The sequence below is a fragment of the Coturnix japonica genome, chromosome 3 (assembly GCF_054131305.1).
Source record: "Coturnix japonica strain WE chromosome 3, WE-NBRP24, whole genome shotgun sequence".
Taxonomy (NCBI): Eukaryota; Metazoa; Chordata; class Aves; order Galliformes; family Phasianidae; genus Coturnix; species Coturnix japonica.
Genome location: NC_140665.1, coordinates 30851173 through 30873446, shown reverse-complemented (window position 1 = coordinate 30873446; position 22274 = coordinate 30851173). Strand labels below are relative to the sequence as shown.

Sequence of the window (22274 nt, the reverse complement as noted above, 5' to 3'; positions counted from 1 at the left end):
AGCTCTGGGTATTGCTTCAGTTTGATACTCAGCAATGCTCAGCATCAGCTCATGCCACCCCACTGAGATCAACTTGATAAACCAAGAATCATTGGGTGATGGCAACACATACAACAGAATTTACACTAGAGAAAAAACATTTCTCACTTCTTACACATACTGAAAAAGCTCATAAATTCCTTGTACTTTAGTCATGGAAAATTATTTGAGATGGACAACATGGGGATTCACATAAAAAGTGGTAGATGTGGTAGAATAACATTCTTTCCAACATAAACTTTGAGTGAAAAACACACTGAGAGATGACTTACACAAGCCAAAGTTGAAACCAGTTCAATTTATAATAGGAGAGGCAAGTAAGTTGGTACTTTCTAACTAAAACAGAAACAAATGCATTACTTTACACATGTTCACTGACTTGAAAACTTTCCATGCAACTAATATTCTGCTTCATATCTGAGAGAGGATGTAATGAAGAGCATGGAAAGAAATACTGACGTTATGCTCTTGTCCTCTTGTAATCTTGCTTGTCTCAACTGTGAAACAAAAACCAATTGCTGAGGCTTGTTAAACTGTAGAAATTGCTGATTAACTCACAGTTGCCCAGCTACGAGAGACAATACTTACCTGCAGAGCACTCAACAACGCAGCACTGAGAACTAAAGGTACAGAAAAATGAAAACTATCCCCTATTTTTCATGCCAAATTTGTAATTTCTAATGTCTCTTATCTCCCTATACTTCTTCAGAGAAAATACTGCATGAGCTAAGACACAGTTACTATTAACCTGCAGCTCCGAGTACACATATATTAAGTACACAATATTTCCAAAACCTGAACTGCAAATTCTAAGCTGGACACGTGCATGATTTAGTACACATAAGAGTATGCAGGCAGATGCAACACATGGAATTTCAATTTATATTCCTACGTTATCATAAGCTAAGAAGTAAACAGAAGTGTTTGTTTTTGGATAGAAAGCAACCACATCCTTAACTCTGGGAACTGCTATAGGCTCCACCTATGACACATAATTGCTGATTTGAAGAAGGGACTTTTTTCAAGAGTTGGACTTAAGGATGACCTAATCTTATCTTCAGTTTCTCAGCCACAACACAACTATTGGGTTCATCTTTGCTTGTGAAAAAGGAGGTATGGATCACATTTACAGTACTGCTGTGCCCCCTAGAGCACTGAGCATTATGTTGAAGCACTTAGAATTCACAGACTGCTAGGCACTTAACATTGCCTATAGATGTTTAAAACTGACTGAACATAGAATAATGCTGAGAGACACAGAGTATTTTCAGCAAAATTCCCTTTCCATGATGTTCTTCAGATGCTGGCAACTCAACATGAGAGCTGTTAGGCTATTTATAGCAGGCTTTTCAAATGCACTTAGGTATTTATAAAACATCCTGTCTAGTAAAGGCTTCCATGGTCTGCTTACATTCATATCTGCTGATAGCGAAGGCTATATAGTATTTGGGGCAATGAGGCAGTACAGAAAACAAGGCACTGTTTATTAGCTATAGTCTCCAAACATTCTGAAAGATAGCAACCAAATCATAGTACAACCATTTAAGAAACGAATGCGATACTGCAGGCTTGCAGTCAGCATAACCTGACTCACTTTCTCCAAGGCTCCACTTAAGCCCATTGAAAATCTTAATTCCTGTTACACAAACTGCAGAACACATCAACTGAAAAGACATTTGAAGACTGTTTTTGCAACCTCCTTTATGCTTTCTAAAAGCCTCAGTAGCTTAAAAACATCACACTAAGCCAGTGCATGGAGATACTCTCCTTCAAGGCCAGATCAAGGTCTCCAAGCAGAGAGAAGCAGCTTCCAAGAGGAGCAACTTGCCACCATGCTGCCAAGCCCTATCGCACACTAGAACAAACCACTTAGCTACTAAACCACCCCTCCAGAAGCATCCCTCCTCATGCCACATTTACTTACCTGCTTACAAGGGGAAAGCTGAAACCTATCATCATTTTGCATTCCCAGCAGTGCACAACCGGTGAGCAGATGATCCCTGCTAGCCCCAATTTGCGCCACACAAGATGGCCGACCGGTGCTCCAGGTGCATTGCATTGATGGGCACAGGTGGCAGCAGGAAAATGGCCACCGAGCTTGGGGCCGCAGGTGGATGTGATGTGTAGGGTTGTACTGCACTGGGGAGCTCAAGCCGCTGGGGGTTGCTGTGGGGCTAGCATGCAGCTCCTTGCTCCTACGGGGGACCTCGGATCATCCATTTCAGTTAGGTTGAAAAACCGAAGCCTTCTAGAAAAATAGGAGGCCTGTGACAGGCTGCTACCACTTCATCCTGCTGGGTGATGAAAAGCAGAAAGCTCAGGAGGCTTTTCATTACATCTTTACATGGAAACCCAGTGATTTCACCTGCAAATGCACGGATAATGATCATAAGGGCTTCTTCCCTGCTTCAGGCTGTGCTGGCAGCACTGAGGGTTGTGTGGTTTCATAACCATGTGCAAGCTTATGTAATGTGAAGAGCTGGGTAGGGTCAATGCAAGAAACCCGAATGACCTCTCCCCTGCCTCCCTCCCCCCCCCCCAATTCTATTAGAATCTGTCATTTTGTTTACTTCAGAGTTGTGCCTCCATTTGTCCTACACCTAGGAACGCAGGGATAAGGATGTTTTTGTTTTCTATTTTGTTGACTCAGTTCAGACTGATGGCCCCCAGCCCAGAAGAGGCATCCCCGTGTGACCAGGCAACATCTGGCACAATGGGGCCCTGTCTCTGTGCTGCAAAAATACTAGGGACCAAAATAAAAATTATCTGTATTATTACTAAGGCACTCGTCGTCCTACTAAACATAAGAGGTAGTGATGTTGCCCTTTAAGTGCACCTGATCCCCAGAAGAATGACTGTTCCCATATTTTGTGTGATCAGTGGAGTGACCGAGTCTTAAAGATGCTATGAACACTACTGTGCTTTAAAATGTTCTGCTCCTGACAGGAAGACTGAATTTAAATGCAGCTAATCATAAAGTCAGGTGCAAAATTGAAGCAATCAACAGAGATCTGTTTAACTTTCCATTTGTGCTGCCCCTACTGTTGATTAAGGCTTATCTACTGTTGGGCGTTAGTGATTTAGAGGGAAAGAAAAAAAAAAAAGAAAAGAGAAAGAAGAAGTTATGGAACACACAGCGCCACGTTCCAGTCAAGTGCTTAAGCAAAGGCTGCTGTTATGAAAAGGATTTTCTAATAAGGGGAATAATGATCTTCAGATTCCTACCTCCTGGCACAGCAGTGAGATTTATCAAGAGGGGCATGTGACTAGTTAAGACACACAGCCCCAGCTTGAAGGAAACAGCTGCTCATTTCATGCTTTAGCACTTGGCAGCTGGACAAGGAAGGGTGATGTTTGTGTTGAATACCTCTGCAGAACCAAGTACAGTAAGTGATTTTCCCTGTTTTTATTTTTTTTTCCTAAGCTACCACTGCTTTCCTATTTTCATCTGAGACCTTTTTTAAAAACACTTAAGAGAGAGGCGTATTTTTGTCGCCTCATTGATAAGCAGTCATTCATGCTCCAAATGGCTATATTTTTCTGATCTGTGATTAACAATAGTATTGTTTTCACTGTTGCTGGAACAAGACAGGTACGGTGTTTTGTCCTCATGCTAGTCGGGGAGGGAAAATGATGTTTATTTACTCTGCTGATGTTGTGAAGAGGTTGTTTATGGCAAACATATTTTCCTTTCTCTGTAGAGCTAGTGAATAGGTAATGATGCAAGTTGAGATTACAGCAGTTTCAGCATTCAGCTTAAAAATGGTCATGTAAGGAATTGACAAAGGTACCCCACTGAAATACTGCAATCAGCCTGAAGAAAGCTGCCCATGACTGGCAAGTTTGGGGGGTTGAAAGAAGAAGGATGTTTTGAAAGGTAAAGGTAGTAGCAGAAAAAGACAGCAGAAGAATGAAGATGCACTGATTAAGATACAATTGGTTGTTGATAATCATACATAACTAGCTTATGAAGATTAAGAAATCCTCCCTAAAAACAGGAGTGAGTCTCCTAACTATCTCCAGGTTTTTAATTCACTTTATTTTTAGATGCTTGCATTTTTTATGCTTTTGCTTCATGAATGATTGATTTCCCCATCTGATAAATTTTGAAAGCTCTGGTCTGAAATTTTGCTTAAAAATACAGAAACTGTAGGATTTGTAGAGGAACTTTTGATCAATTATTTATGTGGAGATGAGTTATTGTGGAGTGGTTTTTCATTTTGGTGTGGGCTTTTGGTTTTTTTGGGGGGTAAGATTGAGAAAGAATTGGAACAAATGAACAGGTAGTGAGGCATTTGGTATGTGATGAGGCTGAGAGTTGCCAGGTGCTTTGGGGAAGGCTTGGATGAGGGACAGTAATGGGATCCTGTTGAGACAGGAGAAACCTACAATTTAGAATGGGATCAAGAGTAGGCACTGGAATTTTAGTTTAGTGAATCATGTTGTCTGTCCTGTAAAGATGAGCAGAATAATCCTAATTCACTTTCACGTAAAAAGAGAACTTTCATTTTTTATTTCTCCCTAAAGACTTTTAATTCTCCCTTAAACTATAGTTTATGGCTTAGCTGGTTAACTGGAAAATTTTATAGGAAAATGTCAATCAGTTTCAATTGTTCACAAAACCAGAAGTCTGCCTGGCTTCCTGCCTGTTCTTGTATCTGAGGGTAGTCTGCCTTTGAACCTTGCGTTGGAGTACTACAGACTGTGGTTACCCAGCAGCCTTCCCACACAAGTGGCATGGGAAGCCATGAGTGCTGCAGGCTATGGGGCTCTGAGGTGCATCCTGGCTTTGCACTCAGGAGCCTGTAGTCCTCTAGGGATGCTGGCTACGGTGGGGCCACTGTGCTAGAGTTGGTGCAAAGGGCTGGTGTAAAGCCATATGGTCCTGCATCAGCAGCATCACTAAAAGGTAACACTGAGTTGTCTCAAAGAAACAGTGAGGAATACTCAGTTTTGTGCCTCTATGCTATTGGTTTTAAAGGTTATTTATGATACAGGAAAATAACTTCTCATTGAGACCTACAAAATTGAAGGTAAACAACCCTGCCATATTCACAGTGCCCAGCTATCATTATTATATGTTATTTTGAATGAAATTGAAGGGTAACAGCTAACCCTTTAAACCCACTGCCCACAAAGTAAAAAAAAAGCTTGATCAACATTACAAGATTCTCAAGGCTGCCGTTGTTTCTGGCCTTATCACCAGCCCACTTTTTTAGCAGTAGTTACTGTTAAACACAGAGTGTGTGCTTTGAGAAACTAGAATATTGCAGCCCTCAAGCTTTTCTCACTTTATGGCCTCTCTAATGAATTCCAGCTGCAACCTCTGTTACTGGAGTACCCACCTTAGGATGCTGTTGGTGCACATACTGATTTTATACTTGAACAAAAGTCACAGCCACTGTATTACCACTCTTTTATAACTTTGTGTAGTGATCTTCTGGAAACACACGTGCTCAGCTTTTTGAATATCACACTCCCATCCCTAAATTATGCTTGTGTAAGTCAAGGCAGTTCTGCATAGGCATGATGTAGCACATGGACTGGGTTTCTGCATCTTTTGTCATGGGAAATGCTCAGCCTTTGCATTCATTATTGACATAGTTACACATCTAAGAGTCCAATACCTAACAGAAATCTTCATCCTGGATGATTATTTCTTTTTACTACATGGTAGAAGAGATTTGATAACAGCCTGAATATTGATGTACCTCTGTCTGTGCATATGCATATCACTTAGAGCCTTTTCCAAGATTCCTATTAAATTCTTTTCCTTTTATCCGAGGAAATTATTAGAGCAGTTCTCTCAATGGCCATATTTGTGCTCCACAAGAAAACATCTAGAGTAACCACAGTTTTGCCAGCTCTTCAATGTAGTTGAAAATGCCATTATGCACAGGAGCCACTCCCAGGATGCTCCTAAATAAAGAGAGGAAACTACTTTTAAAAATACTGTAGGAGTACTTGTGGCTTTCTTTTTTGCTAAGCTGTCTGAGTCTGATTATGGAGCGTTTTTATAGGTACTGCAAGCATCTTCCAATGAATGCTTTTTGTTAATGTGTTTATGGTGTAATCACTTTTCATTACTGAAGTTGATAGCAATGTTTTCATGTTGGCCCTCTCTTTTAACTCATGAATGGCAGTGTCTAATACTCAAGCATTTGAATAAAAAAGCTGATAGAAAAATCCCAGGTCTTCAGATTTTTCTGATCATTGGTCTTCAGTCTGGGTTTTCTATTCAATGTGAATAGTCAGTGTAGTGTTATTTCTTCATTGGTACATTTGCGTATTGGAGTGGGCTGTCTGAAAGCCACCTGATGACCTGATCAGAGGCACTGGGACAGGGGACAGCTTTTCTCTTGCAGTGAAGTTAAAAGAATGTCAGCTACAAGCAAGAACAATACAATGACTAGGCAAGTCCAGTTCAGCTACAAAGGCCCATCCTGCAAACACATGGATATTTGCTTATCAGAAGATACGAGTGGTCCCATCAAAAAGTTTGGCTTACAATAAGTGTGTATGTGGTCAGGATCAAAGTGTGGGTGTGTGGAAATACCCACACAACTGACGTTTACAGCTCAGCAGAAAATTCGGTCTCCCCTGAGAATTACTTGGGTTGTTTTGGTGGCCATCTGCTGTCTCACTCTGAGTGGCCGCTCCCCTTGTTGCTGTGTCCTCTGACCACATTCAAATAGGTGAAATGGTTTGACTCTCTCTGCACTGTACTCTCACACCTGTGATTAATGCATATTCTCTTTACTAATGATCTGGAATTTCTCAGGCCGGGTGGGAGGCTTCAGTACCTGAAGAATAACACCAGATCTAGTAAACTGTGCAAAATTAGTGAAACTTGAGCTATTCCTGTTCAGATACGTAATATATTTAGTTCTTGCAAACAGAAAATAACTATATAATCTTAAATGAATTGGTGATTCAACAGTACATCTGCTTCAGTCTACCACACAAGTCCTACCAAACTTAGTATATAACAGTAGATGATACATACTATCTTACATGTTATATGAAATATAATTGCATTTCCATATACAACTCCTTTCAGCCACCATTAAAACTGCTTCTCCTTCAGCCTGTACTGTGGAAGCAGACGTTTCACTCAGGGTGATGGTGGCCTCGTGCGAGAGAACCTGAAGCATGGGAAATGTGTGCAGGAAAAGGCTTTTCTTGATGAACAAGAATTTTCCATGCCCACTGACGTGTATTCTGCTTACTGTACCTGAAGGCTGTTGATGATTCCCAAGCAGAAAACAGTCTTAGAGTCTATTATTTAAGTAAATAAGAGATGATACAGTAGAACAGATTGAATCTGACTTAGTGTGGGTACATTCGCATGCTTGCTTGAACACGTTGATAAATGACCCAAGGTTGCACATTTTCTTTGTCATGATGCTACATTCTTCTTTGTAGCCTTTGAAAGGGCTTATTTCTCCAGCACAAGCGTTGGTCTCACCAAATGTAATCTCTTTAATCTGAATTTTCGTTATTATAGATGGGCTTCCATTCGTAACTCATCATTTAATTAGGTCAGCCCAGTCCATAATCTGGTTCATATAACATGCGTCAGTGAAGTCTATTTTTGCAGTAACCCAGTGTTTGAACCCAGAAGTTGCTCAGAAATTCCTGGTTTTGCTAGTGGGAAGGAGGAGAAGCAGTTTGTGCACGTGGTATTATGATGTAATGGATTGCCTGTGGTGCAAATTGCATCAGAAAACCTTTGCTGGATTAGAGCTTGAGTCAGTTTACCAGCTGGATATATTATGGGTTTTTTTTTCCTGTTCAAATCAGAATAGCCTTGACTTTCTGGTTTTATCACACTGCTCATGAAATGCCTTCCTTAAAACACCCAAAAAAAAAAAGTGTCTTCTATTAAAGATGTCTTGCCTACTTTAGCTTGCTTACTCACGCTCTACTTACCAAACTCATGAGCACATACTTCCTGGAACAGATGCCACCCTTCCTAAAACTCCTGGTTTCCAGGCTCTGCCCTTATGACTGTCCATATATTTTTATCTCAGTTAGGCACTGGAACAAGAACCAGAATCCACAGTATTCTTAAATTAGTCACCCTCTTCCTGCTTTCTCTCTGAAGCCCAAGGAAACTTTGTTTAATTTAATGCAGAATTTGTTTGTTGACGTTCTGGGGCAGGGATACCTACTTGGCAAATCTGCTCTGTTGTCTCAACCCATTTGAGGGGACTACAATCCTTCCACTAAAAACAATAATAGATCTTGTGTCTTTCACATTTTAATATGTTCAGAGGTATTAGAGAGCTTGGGCATTGTTGCTGTGCATGTTTAGTATGGGAGGGACAGTCTAGGTGTGACCAGTGATCTCTAATATTGGCAAGGCAGAGAAGTTTCTGGTGCACAGATCCTGAAAAGATTTAACATGATGTCCAAATTGGGGAGCTGCTTGGTGTTACTGACTCTGATATGTTTTTCAAGGCCAGAGTTGAGCATTTTGGTTCTTCAGTGCTGAAAAAGCAGAAAGAGTCCAGAAGATTTATGGGCAGTCACCTTCTTGAGCAAGGGGGTGAGAAGGCAGAGACCAGGCTGAGAATTATGGCCCTGGAAGTGAGAGGGAGCGCGGATTTGGGCTCTGTGTCCTTTTTCCAATTCAAAGTCTTCTTCTGGAATTCCTGGTGGGATGTGTTCCTCTGAAGTCTGTTGTAGCAGTGTCGTCTGTGGCTTCAGAGGGGCAATAGTTGTCTAGCTGCTATCCTGTGTTAAATATCCCTTGGTATGATAAATCGTTAATTACCAAAAAGAACTTAGCATACTGAAGTTAAAAGGTACCTGTTGAATGTGTTACATATTAAAGCATGATTCATAAGATGCTTTTTACTCTTCTTTGAGACAGTTATGAGCTTACATTCATGTTTCAGGCCTTTTTATGAGAAATGCCTGCATTGCCTTTACTTTTTTTTTTTTAATAAAGCATTTAACTTGTTGGCTGCAAATTGTCCTATTGTTAGGAAAGTACGTGGTTATTAATAAAACCCACTGCTCCACCAGCATAGCTGTCGCCATTAACTGTGCTGATGCTGTTCTCATATCCTGTGCTCTGTGCGTTTCTTCTGGTATCATAAACAGTTTGAGAAGTTTGTTGCATGGCTTCATAGGATGATGCTAATCAGTGTGTGTTTCCTAGTAAGGAAACAAGGTTTAGTCAGCCATCTGCCCATTGCTTTGTTACCTCTGAAAATGAGTTCAGAGTCTGATCAGACACACTAGAAAGTGCCAGTAGTGTCTTCTCTGCCCTTCTCTGTCAGTGGCTTACTATTTTAAAACCTCTGAACTGCTTTAACACTGTATGCCTGTGTTTAAAGTGTTCCCTCTGCATCACTAAGAAGTCAGAAGCCTGCCACTGTTTCGCACTTCTTCCCAGGAGAAACTCATAGAAAATACCAAGATGCAAGGAACCACTTGTGTATTTTGCTATGTGGCATCTGCTGACAGCTCAGCAAAGGAAGGTGCTGTTATCTCTCCTGACCTCCAGGCTGTGTTTTTATTCCACCAGCTTTTTGCACTTCTGCTCCATTGTGAGCTTTGAGTCATCATCAACTTTTGCGGAGACAAAGCCACAGCATCATGGCAGGCAGGCATCCTTGATTCGTGTGAGCATGTGGCAGACAGCAATTTGCATGAGTTCCTGGGATTGTGCACTTACTGACTGCTGTCATGTGTGTCTGTCACTGTTTTCCTGTGTGCTGTTTTGATTTACATTTTCTCTTCAAAGAGGAATTGCTCTCAAATAAATGGGATGCTGCCGGTAGAGACTGAGAAGGATTATTGACCATCAGCAACTGGTTCAGTCTTCTCTGCTTGTCTGGGACCTGTTAGCACATTGGTGGGGAAATAGCAGTTAGGTGTGAACCATTCCCTACGTTCATCAAAGGCAAAAGAAAAGGATGATTTCAGCATAAGCTCACTGTAACAGCCAAATGATAAAAAGGAGCAAAAGCCCTGTCGTGCCCCTCTGTCCTTATAACTGTCTTGCTCCATCTCAGTCATCCAGTTGCCCCTTAAGTCCCGGAACACCTCTTCCTGCCTTTATTGTTTTGCCAGTTGCTACCTTCAACTTAACGCACCAAGTACTTCCCAGGCCTTGTGGCCAAGATATTTCTGAAGTTGCCCTGTATTTTGACTGTGGTCACAAGAGGAAAACTGCTCTCTCTACATGATGAGCACAGGTTGTGGATTCACAGGGAGAAATGTGATGTATGTGATAACAGTGCTGAAGAGTTAAAAATAAAGGCATGCTTAGCATCTCTCCATAAGGCGTTGGCCTTGTTTTTATTAGATGTAAAGTAACTGCAGTTGTTCTTCAGCTAGGAAAATGCCAGAAACAAGAAGAGGGAGAAATCAGATATGGTCACTGATGCTGGGAAGGATGGCAGATAGTTGGATGTGGAAGTCTCCCTGTGCTGGTATCTGTGATTACAGATTTTTTTTTCTCTCAATAAAAAAGTAGCTGCAGAGATGGAAGAGGGGAGAGAGAATATGTCTGAATGTCTTGCTTTTTGGGGCACTTAGCAATAATCTCTCTGTTTTGAGTGCCCACTGCAACTCTGCAGAGATTTACATGCTTGAGATACTCCATAAATGGCTGTAATTCTTTTGGCATCATTACAATGCATGAGCATTGTGTGTGTGTGTGTACATATATATACATATATATATATGCACACAACCTGCAATGCAGCTGTCAGTGTGGGCTTAGGGAGTTTTGTGCCAGCAACAGACAGTGCATCTACAGTGGGAAAGAAAATAACTGGAAGTTACTGAATTTGGTGTATGGAAAAAGCTTCTTCAAAGGGAAAATGGCTTTGGAAGCCATGGGTTTTTCAGACAAAAAATGCTGATACCAAATGTACTGACTTGTATTACAAGTTAAAGGTTCCTATAATTCCCTTTGCTTTAACACTGTTTGAAAGCTAGCCTGAAACTGGGAGCAGTGTTGACTCTTATAACTGTCATAAGTGTTGGAAGACTTAATGGCTTTGTAAAGGGCACTGCCCGGGGACTGTACTACTGTATGAGGATTGTGACTTAGTTAAAACTAAGAGAAAATTATCTACTGAGGGGAAAGGTAAGCCTCCACAGTGAGCATAAGAGAAGGCATAGGAAAATAGGACCTGGGATTTCTTAGAGAGCTGATTAATAGGTCTGTCTGATTTTCTAGCTTGGCTTTAAGAGAGTAAAACTGGCAGTAATGAATAATAATAAAATACGAAAGTATTTTGTTACAGATAAATGGAAATGCATACTGACTCTCTATCTTTCAGACCTGAAAATATGATTATTTCCCCATATGTGTTTTAAAATAAAATAAATGTTTGCTTTTGGGAAAAGAAAAAACAGTCTGTTAAAAGCATACAACAGTGTGATCAGTCAAGAATACCAGCTCTTTAGGTGTTTTTTCCCCACCCCTGTTTTGACTAGATTAACAAACCAAGCTTATTCACAAAAGGCTGTCAAAAGTCATAAGCAAGTTGTCAATAATAAAGGTAATTGCGAAGAGATTTTCTTGAGGCTTACAAGCAGTAACGTAACTTGTAAGAGGTTTCTGGAAAGAAAAAATAAAAGCATACAAGAGCATATGGATTCTTATTGCTGTTAGCTCTCCCCTGTTGATGAGTTACACTTTGGTAGTGGAGATCTCTATACGTTAATGAAGGGCAAGTATTCTCAGAACAGCTCCATCCCCGTGTGTCACACACATGAATGAAATGTCTGATATTTGTAATTTTATTTTTGCTTCACTGGAAATAGCATAACACCTTTAAATGACAAATCTACTGAGAAGGGTGGCTAGAAGTTTCCCTCATAATGAAGGTGAAATAGAGTCCTCTTTTGGATCTTTCTTTCTACCTTATTTTCCCCTCCTGGGCAATTGTAGTCCCTTGACCCATGGAGAGGGTAAATAAGGTAGTATTCCAGCACATTAAATAATTCAAGGATGTACATTCAGATGTTCAGATTTTACTGCCATTGTAAGCTGGAATTATAGTTACGGAGACAAAGACCAACACAGTAAATTGAGGAAGCAAATAGAGAAGTGAACAAGAAAAATCCCAAGTATGGTAAATAACTGTATACTAGATAACATTGTGTAACACTAAAATTGTAATTGCGAATGAAATCTTTGTCTTTAGAAATCCAGTTATCAACTTACCCATTATTCTGCAGAGCTTATATATGAAGAAACCTATTTTTATTCCTGTTATGTCAGAAATCTTGGTTACATTTCACAGTAAGAGGTAAGAATGCTAAACAAAATGATGTCTAAGCAGCTTAATCAAGTGACTTTCTGATTACTGAAAGTATTTGGTCCTGTGACCATCCATTAGCATTCCTCGTGATTTCTGTAAGCTTCTCTTTTGTTTTAGGTCAGTATGTATTGTACTTCGTACTCTAATTTATGAATGTCTTCAAGGTATTACATGGCTCTGAACTAATTGTATGGTAATGCATATGAGCAGATCTATATTGCCACTTGGTATCTCACTTATGGTCCAATTCATTTAACCCCTGTTACTGCAGAAGGCCTCTAAATTGATTATAACCCCCATCTGTATTAGTTGGCCTGAAAGAAGTTAGCTCAAAGGACTCTTCTCTCAAAGCTGAACACAATGAAATGCATTTCACAGTTTTTAACTTGCTTGCTCTTATCTTAGGGCTGCAAATGCTCATCCCTTAGAAGTTGTGTTAGATGCCAATGGAAAGGCTTGGCAGCAGAGGGGCTGCAGATGGGACCTCTGTGGGAGGAAGAGGCCAGGGACTGCCCTGTGCCAGACATAGCTGCTCCAGCCAGGACACCCTGTGGGCTGAGCCCATCAACCAGGCTCTTGGCGCCTCTGTGAAAATGTCTGAGGAAAGGCAGAAAACATGAAGGGAAGAACAGAGGGAATAGCAAGGTCAGAGAACTGGGAGCTGCTCTGTGGCAGAACACGTACTTCTCTGAAGGAACTGAGGCCCATGGATAAGCCCATGATGGAGCAAGTACTCTGTGAAGGGACTACAGCCCATAAAAGAGCCACAGTGGTGGCTTGTTTATCATGATTCTATGATAAGACAAGAGTGAAAGGGAAGAAGCAACAGGTAGAAACTGTCCTGCACTGATCCCGACCTCCCACACTGTTCAGTATCTCACTGAAAGGACCAAGTGTAATCTGCACAGCAGGGGATGGGGTGTGAGTGAGTGGATATGGGTGCCTGACTGCCAGCTGGGGAGTGCCTGGTTAGTTTGCAGTGGGTGAATGAAGTGGAGAAGTAAAAACTTTATCCTGTGGAGCATAGAATTACTAAAATCCCCTGTGCAGGGTCTCTTGTTAATATGAAGTTTGGCTCTAGCTATTCATCATCCGTATACACTTAGCCATGTCCCATCCTCTCCTCCACTGATAAGTGGACTAAACATTCTGTTTAGTGCTTTTGGAAGTTCCACTTTGATCCAGAAAAAGTAAGTTAAAGTAATAAGGTGTGGGTGATTGTTGAGGATCTCCTAGTTAATTGGATAACTGCTGTCTGAAGGTGTGTAGCAAAGGTGAATGAATACTGGTGAATCACACTGGAAGAATCCAGGACTTTCAGATTTACTTTCCTTTCCTGCTCCCAGCAAGGCTCATATCCTGCACACATGGGGCAGTGCAACAATCTTCTCCTTGTTCTGTGTTCCCATATCACATGACAAATGTCATTGGTAAGCCAGATGTGCCATCCTGCAGCATGTGATGCTTGAGGTCATGGACTGTGACAGAAACAGTGGCATTAGGCTGCCTGACAGCCCACTGTCACTGTGCTTTCCTGCTTTGAACATCTTTAGTATGTATCAGCTGGAGAAACTTGTCCAAGGATGTCAATTCCTTAGATTTTTCTAGACACGGAGTTGCATGTACTATAATAAATGAACCAGAACTGATAACCTATGAGAAATATTTAACTGCTTGTTGTGTAGCATAAACTTAAGGAACCGTGCATTAAGCAACTTGTGTCAACTTGAGCCCAGACAGGTGTCTGGACTGCACCAGTGTGGGCAAAGGTGCAGCCTTATGTGTCCCATCTGGGATTCATATTATGGTGATTACACTAATCTCTTGGAGACTAATAGCAAGAAAGGGCCCCATCCTGAGGTCCTCCACTACAACTAAAGGATAGGAGATGAGGTCTATCCTGAAGAACTTAGCATGGATGTGAACAAGACAGGGTAAAGCAAAAAAGTGCAGTAAGGGCAGTTACCATAAATGTTCTCATGAGATTCTCAGTTGTTTTTTTCTCAGCTTATTTTTCTGTGTGCTGCTAACGATTTGATTTCCTTGTTCAGCTGCTCATGTTCAGCAGTTTCTGCCCAGCAGCCAGGTGGCGGAAATTATCTAATGCAAGCATTCATTTGAGGAGGGGGAGGAGAGGAGAGGTCTGACTTACTTAAACCTTCCAAGAATGTTCTAATCTTGTAAAGAGTTTCCTGCATGCAGATCTCTGGGAAGATCACAGGTGAGATGAGACCCATAGAGGTGCCTGCGTGTCAAAGTTGAACTGTTTACACGTGGCTCTATTTGTTGTCCCTATGCAGAAGAAAAATAACACATTTTTAACTGATGGGGGAAAATGTTACATCTATGTTTACTCTGGTTTGGCTAAAAAGCTGTTTTAATTCAATTCAGCTAAATAAATATTGCCCCATTTGTCAAATGTAAGCCTATTTAAACCCAGCTTATTGGTTTAGCTTGCACCTGTAACCAATATAGCTTGTATGGAAGCCATGTGAAAATGCCCACACAGTGATTTATACTGGCTGGATATCAGAGTTTTGTGTTAAACTCCTGTAGCTTCCAGGTGAGGACCTCCCCTTAGTAGCCTCCAGCAATAAAGGTGATGACTTCTGGTTATACTACTAATAATAGCCAAGAGTTAAAACCTGTCTAGTGCCCCCAGCTCTGTTCTCACCCTTTGATGCTTTTGCATGAGACCACGAGTTAGCTGTCAGTGTATCCTGTTTCTTTAAAAAATAAGGCATTACACCTGACTGCATCTGCCTCAAGAACTCACAGCCCCTGCATTCATTTTAAACGCATCTTTTAGGACAGTCCACAGTGTCATCTTAGGACTTCCAAAATGGTGAATAAAAGATGCAGTTTGGCTGCATGAGAATGCTAAGGAAAGCTTCCTGCTCAAATGACTATGCAATGTGGTGGTCATGGTGTGGTCAATACTTGTACGGGAGTCTGCATTTAGTAGGTCAGTCCATCATGAACTTTTAACTTCTGGACACACTGCTGCAGACATTTTTGCTCTCTACCTATTACTGCCCTCCTCTTGCACTGACCCTGGTGCCTGCAGGGCTATTTCTCTCACATCTCTCACTCCTCTCTCCTAGCTGCCGTTGTGCAGCAGTTTTTCCCATTCTTAAAACTTCTCTCTCAGAGTCAAAACCAGCATTGCTCATGGCTCAGCTCTATCCAGCGGCTGGTCCTTTATGGAGCAGTTGGAGCTGACTCTGCTCTGACGTGGGGCAGCTGCTGAGCTCCGCTCATCCATCTCTAGACGTGGTGTTGTGGTTGCATACTATTTATGGCACAATCTAGACAAGACTTTTCTCATTCTAGTAGAACAGCAGTGCTTAATCACACAAATAATGATGTAATGGTTGCGGTTGTTGGAGACTGTGATCCAGAGATATGAAATAATGTTTTGGCTCAGCTGAGGATATGTGGCTTAGCCCCAGTCAGCCAGTTCTTCCTCCACTGTAAAGGTTACATCCTTCTTCTAGAAATATTATGAGCATAAAACGCATTAGTGGTCAGATAGGCTTTTTTCAGGGAGTGGACTATAGTGTTAGAATCTATTTATCTACTAGTTAAATAGCTGTCATACAATTAAAAGTACCGCTATTCTACATGGAGCCTTATTTGTTGACTGCTATACAGGTGCCTTAACACCGATAACAGAAGATAGGGATGATGCTGTCCTATGCTATATGTTATAGAGAATGTTTAAAAAACTCTGATCAAATTGCTTCCCCTCCTACATTTCACGTGCAGCGATTTTCAAGGCATAGACAGAAACTTCAACCACTTTCCTCAATCCTATTTATCCTATTTATCCTATCCTAAAGTGGTGACTAAATAACTATTCTGAAATACCAACTCTTTAAATAAGATGTGTAATTATCTCTGAAATCTCAGATCAGTATTCCTTTCATCTTTCAGGTAAATGGATATCTGCTAATTAAATGCATAGTAGATGTATGGCACAGTCTAAAAGTTTTGGTATGCGTTCAGCCTTCTGTGCTTGCTCAGCTACTATAGAGAGATCTATTTTAAAATGCTGTAGCATTCGATCTTCAGGTTCCTTGAAAAATCACCTCCAAGTTTAGTACTTGTCATGACCTTCATTAAACATTTTGTGTGGCCTGTGCCAATCAGAACCGTTAGCATAAAAAAGATATCAGCCATGAGCCTGTAACCTTAGGAAAAACAAATGTTTATGTTTTGAACATGAAAGCGGGGTTATTAATAAAAAGTGACTTATCAAGTGTAAATAAAATGACCTGAACAAAGTGTGCGTCAGCAAACGTGCACGTCCTCATTTGCCATCTGGTTTCTGTTTTATGACCCCTTCTAGGGATGTGTTTTGTGCTAGTGGACAAACAATTGGAAAACACTTAAAAACACAAGCTGGAATGTATGGAAATCTTACAACACTTTCACATCGGCTGTGTCGTGTGAGGGGAAAAAACAAACAGTTTGCAGAGAAGATGAGTTGAGTTGTAAACATTGCATCCTGATAACTCCCTCATGTAGCCGTATAGCTATCATTTCCTTTACTTTCTTTCTGCAGATTTGCCTTGAAGCCCAGCGAAGAATGCAGCCAACAATAAAATGAAAAAGCTGTGCAGCTGAAGAACTGAAGAAGCATTTTTCTACTTGATGAAAATGCCTCTTATTTTTTGACAACGACTAAAGCACAATGGGGTCAAACACGCTTGGGAAGGCTGCAACATTAGATGAGCTTTTGAACGCTTGTATTGAAATGTTTGGTAGGTGTTCTCAGTGCTTTGCTTTGCTGTTGTTCTTTGAATTCATCTTATAGCACAACCCCTGCTGTTCTCTGATTTAGCCAGTCTTTCCCTTGGCAAACATTTCTATTCTGTAAATTTTTCCGTGTTTTATTTTGTCCCAGAATTATACGGGCCAGAATTTTAGTCATATGCATATTGTGCTAAGAAAATTTAATGCAGATAAAGCACAGTGTTGGGTATAATGGTTTAAAACTAAACAAGTGTTTAGTTGAATGATTCGAGGAGTTATTTCTGGCATTGTCTTGAGTGGTTACACAGCTGCTTTTCTGACCAGTTGTTATTCTGAATGGTTTTCCAAGTCATCATGCAATAATTGGAAAAAATATGACTCAAGGCTCATGTAATCTTTTTACTCTTACTTAAATGTAATATACCAGGTCTGAGGGAAAGAAGTGATGAAGTAGACCTTGATCCATGGCGCTGTTAATCAATAACTGTCACCCTATTGCCAGATGAGATGAGTTCATGGATATACTTATATGCTTTGAAATGGGTTCTTAATTCACAAAGCTACATTTAAAGTCTCTCAGAATATAAGACAGATTTTGATTTGATTGAATGTTGTTGTTTTGGTTTTTTTCCGCTTTTGGAGAGAAGGAAGCATCCGAAGATGAGAGAAAATAGTTTTTTAAGGACCAGATTTTGCTCCTGAGCATACTGCATCTCTGTATGTCCATTTTTTGTAGACCATGATCAGACCTGTTGTCCTGTATACCTAGTGAGAAGTAGCAGAACCCATATACTTTATGTCTGTTGGAAATAATATCTCTCTTCCATGCATACATGTTCTCTTGACAACTGTAGTCTGTATCTGGTTCCTGTTTCATACACGCATATAGACTGCTGTCTACTGAAATAGTAACAGAGAGAAAATAACATAGGACTGGGAGTGCTGAGGAACGTGAACTGTCAGCCAGGCTGGCAGGAAGTAACTTCCCATAGCCTCAGTGGCTACACTTCAGAAATGGGAGCGTCTGTATAGAAGCTGGAGGTGCGATCCGCATATTGACCGTAGTGATGCTTTTGATCCCCTTTCTTAAAAAGTCTAGTGGTTAATATGTAGCTGCAACTAAACAAGTCTTATAAGTGGTTTTGGATAAGCCATCTCCCTGCCCTGTTGGTGGACAAGCTTTGGATTTGTTATCTGTATAACCCACTGCCTCGTTGCAATGCCATTTAGCTTATGCTGTCCATGTCCCATTTTTCTAGCTATGGACTGTTGTCTGCTTGGACTTCCTTTTCCCTACAGCGCTACAGTCTATCAATAGTTACCTCTAAAGGAGCATTTGCGTGCTTTGCTTTTGTTCCCTGTCTGTTCGGTAAATAACAACCCAAGATTTTAACTTCTGTTTTTTTCTATCTCCACTTGAAGGATATAAACTCCTCCCTGTCCGCAACTAAGTAGTTCATTCACTTATTGCTCTTTTGCAGATGATGGAGGAAATCAATGCTCCAGCCATTTGCCGAGAATCTTTCTTCTAATGCATCGCTGGTACCTGCCTTCCACAGAGCTGGCTGTCAAGCTTCTGTCTACATATCCTTTCAGCATGTCTTGCAAGTCAGCATTACAATGTTGAAAGCAGATTGTGTTACTTAATTAGTGACAGACAAGGTCTGACTCTTTCACCCTAAAAAGTGGAAATCTGGGAGCTTCCTTCTGCTTTTGGTTGTAGATATTTTCCATAAGTTCTTTGTGGAGGAATGCTTTGAATTATCTTTGAATAAATGGAGAAATGTTGCCAAGATAACTACTCAAATTTATAGTGGCAGGCTGGTATTGGAGTACTATGAGCTTTCAGTGGTAGCTAAGTACCTACATGTCTTCAGAACTGTTCAGCAGAGTGCACAGAATAGTGCAATAGAAGGCATTTTTGCTAGGGCAAAGACCAAAATGCAGCCAATAACTTGTCATTGTCTTCAGATACTGTGTAAGTGAATGAATATCAGATCATGCTGTAGTTGTCTGTTGAATGGAAGTTTTTAATACTGGTCCAGAGCCACTGTCTGATGTAGATAAAAACCACGTTACTGAAACAAGGCACATATAGCTTTCTTTAACTAGAATGAATACGTATAGAGATGCCAGCGGGGAGAACTGCAATGAGTTCAGACTAAAAATCTGCTATTTCATGAGGTAGGCATGCTTTGTTTTCTATCTGCTGTGAATACTGTAATTGTAATTTATTTTCCTAACACTTAAGAAAGTTATTGTTTTAATCTGATCTCTAGTCCATAGTAAAGTGTGAATTACTGTACTGAGAAAACAATGGTTTTAGCGGAACCAGTGCTTAAGACATGTAACTGTGCCGAGCTGGTTGAAACCTTGTGCCATGTATTACTTGGTGTCTGAGCATGACACCTCTTAACAGGGAGACGAGGCCAGTGCCACACAGAAAAATGACACTTTTTACTTCTATATATCATCTATTTTTGGCGGAGGAAGTTTATCTTCAGGCTGTTGGCTTCAGTTCAAATGATTACATGAGTATATGGGTGATGTCAAAGCTTTTACAGATCAGATTTGTTCTGATCTTTGCACCTAACTGTCTCTGACCTTGTTTCTCTCCCTGGTTAGTCTGTGCTTGTACAGGAGCATTTCTCCATAAAATAGAAAGTATGAATTTTTAAGCTAACATGCTACAACCTGCTTCTCTCAAACAAATGCTCTTTCTTCCCTCCTCTGGACTAAATTATATCACCACTGAAGGAATGGGAGAGAGGTACTGAAAGTAGCACTGATGAAGCCTTTTTCCTGCCCTCTTAAATAGAAGAGGAATTACCTTGTTTACATGGTTATCATGGTAATGCTGCCACTTTAACTTCACATTTTCATTTTCACTGGAAAATCCTTTTCTGAGCACAGTGTCTCATTTATGCAAGGGACAAATGCAAGAGTCACTTGGGCGCATGGAACTGAGTTGGGGCAGGTGCGGCTGCCTTTTGTGTGTGTCACCCCAGGCATCTTTTAATTTGGCATTTCAAAAGAGTGCTCCTGTATTATGCTGTGGTGAGGTAAATGAAGGAAATTATGTGATTGCACCATGTCACCAATCCTGCCATCAGTTATAAGGTGGAATATTTTGGAGTTGAGACTGTTGATTCAGTTGCTAAAAGAGCTGATAGTACAGACCCTGTTTTTCTATGTCTGTGACTATTTTTAATGTCTTTGTCATCAGTATCAGAGAGAAGTACAGCATCAGCAGGCTGGGGTGGCCCACCCTCTCTGCCCTAAAACCACTGAGTCTGAAATATTCATAAATTCTGTTGATTAAAATATATCAGTACAGCCACTGAATATTACACCTGAATCCCTGCATGTCTCTGAACTGATTTACATCAATTTCAGATACTGGATTCTGGAGTTTCCTGCAGAATTTAACTTGGATCTTGGGCTGATTCGTTTGACTGAGGAATTTCGAGAATTAGCCAGCCAACTTGGCTATGAGGATCACATCGATCTCATTGATATCTCCAGCATGTAAGCATGTCATGAGCTTCAGAACCTTTCCCTCTGTCCTCTGTAGCAGCAGACTTCTAATTCTGTGCAAAATACAACAGTATTAAGGGCCATCCTCATCTTGAGAGAGCAAACAGTCATTTAAAAAAAGAAACTCTCCTACCTTCTAAATTTGAAATTCCACATGTAGTTTGACACTGAAGTCTCTTATAAGTATTTAATGTAAATGGTAAAGAAATAATTTTCCTGATTCTTTTGAAAAAGCCAGTGCTAATTAAACGATGAATATTACTTTCTTCCTATTATTTTTCATACAGAATGACAAGCAACGCAGTGATTGGCACATTGTGTAAATCTTGTATTTTCTCATGGAAACTTTTCTGTCCTCTTATCTGTAACCTACCTATTTATTTTCCAGTGTGTTTCTGTGTGCTTTTTTCTCTATTATTTAATTCAATAATCTGTAGCACTGACACATATAATTGTCTTGCATCGAAGTGATTATACTGTTATTTCTGTGACTTCCCAGAAGTTACCTTTTAAACACCACCAAACAGGCTCATATATTTCACCTGTTATTATAGATTTTCTTTTAAAATCTGGCACAGTCAGAATTGCTTCCCCTTATTTCAAAATCAGCGTAGCAACCTGGAAGGACGGCCCAACTGATCTCAGTGAAGGCTGCAAGATTTTCAGCAGGAATGCCAGTGAAATCACACAAGTGTTAGCTTATAATTAATCTTGGCTATAAAATATTAAGTTAGGAACCTCTTTCTGCTCTACAAAGTCCCTTTGCTGTGTTTGGGTAGGAATTATTCTATTACTTGTAAGCAAACGGTTTACATTTTTATGCAAAAAACACCTTACTGTTCTGTTGGTTGTTCGATGCTGTTTCTACTGTTCTGTTATTTTATGGACTTGTGGTCTTACAGAGTTCTTGATGTTCATTCTTGATGTTATTGAAGGTGGCTTTTTCTTTTTTTCTTAATCAGAATTTGGCTTGTTGTTCTTGTATTCCAAGGCACTTTTGAATGACAGCCTCCTTTTCTTCTGATGGAAATCTGCTATCATGCAACTTGTGCAGAAGTACCTCTGAAATCCTTACCCCTCATTATACACCTGAGCATTATCTCATGCGGAGTGTTGTCTGATAGGGGTCACAGATATATATCTTGATAACTTTATGTAAACTGTTGGCTACTACCCAAAGAGAAATGAGAATTGTGTCTCATTTTCTATTGTAGACCTTCCTATGACTGGATGAGAAGAGTTACACAAAGGAAGAAGATTTCCAAGAAAGGAAAAGCCTGCCTACTATTTGATCATCTGGAGCCCATTGAACTAGCTGAACATCTCACTTTTCTGGAGCATAAGTCTTTTAGGAGAATTTCTGTAAGAAGCCTGCAGCTTTGTTGTTCGCAGCTACCATCCTGTCCTAGGAAAGGGCATTCATATTCTTTAACAAAACACTTTTTTTTTTTACATTTCACCTACTTTGTCAAGAGAATATGCTGTCATATTGAAGCAGCCAGTTCTAGCAGCTAAGATGACCAAGAAGTTGGTGTTGTCTGGTGTTGCTACAGGTCACTACACAAACTGAAGTAATATAATAAGCTTCTGAAAATCCAAATTTAAGGGAGAGCTTAAGAATACTTCCCAGAAATTCTTGGGAAATCT

General features: G+C 40.4%; 1 protein-coding gene and 1 long non-coding RNA gene across 6 annotated transcripts in view; one reads left to right on the top strand and one right to left on the bottom strand.

Annotated features, from left to right (window-relative positions):
• The window catches only part of RASGRP3 (RAS guanyl releasing protein 3), a 44880-nt gene that overhangs the window by 5438 nt on the left and 17168 nt on the right, over positions 1 to 22274 (top strand). For 2 of the 5 annotated variants that reach the window (XR_014944691.1, XM_015857705.3), the window contains exons 1-6: positions 3152 to 3425; positions 16900 to 17098; positions 18572 to 18674; positions 19212 to 19274; positions 20487 to 20618; positions 21842 to 21989. Coding sequence is in view for 4 of the 5 variants with exons in the window: in XM_015857705.3 (XP_015713191.1) it covers positions 17029 to 17098; positions 18572 to 18674; positions 19212 to 19274; positions 20487 to 20618; positions 21842 to 21989 (516 nt within the window). In the remaining variant the exon portion in view is untranslated. Of the gene's footprint in view, positions 1 to 3082; positions 3426 to 16899; positions 17099 to 18571; positions 18675 to 19211; positions 19275 to 20486; positions 20619 to 21841; positions 21990 to 22274 lie in introns of those variants that run through there. The other 3 variants (XM_085543236.1, XM_015857703.3, XM_015857704.3) reach the window with 2 other exon arrangements.
• Positions 8285 to 12341, bottom strand: LOC146761346 (uncharacterized). The gene is made up of 2 exons (XR_014944693.1): positions 12236 to 12341; positions 8285 to 9893 (listed from the first exon to the last, which is right to left on the bottom strand). It is a non-coding gene; the product is annotated as an uncharacterized LOC146761346 (long non-coding RNA).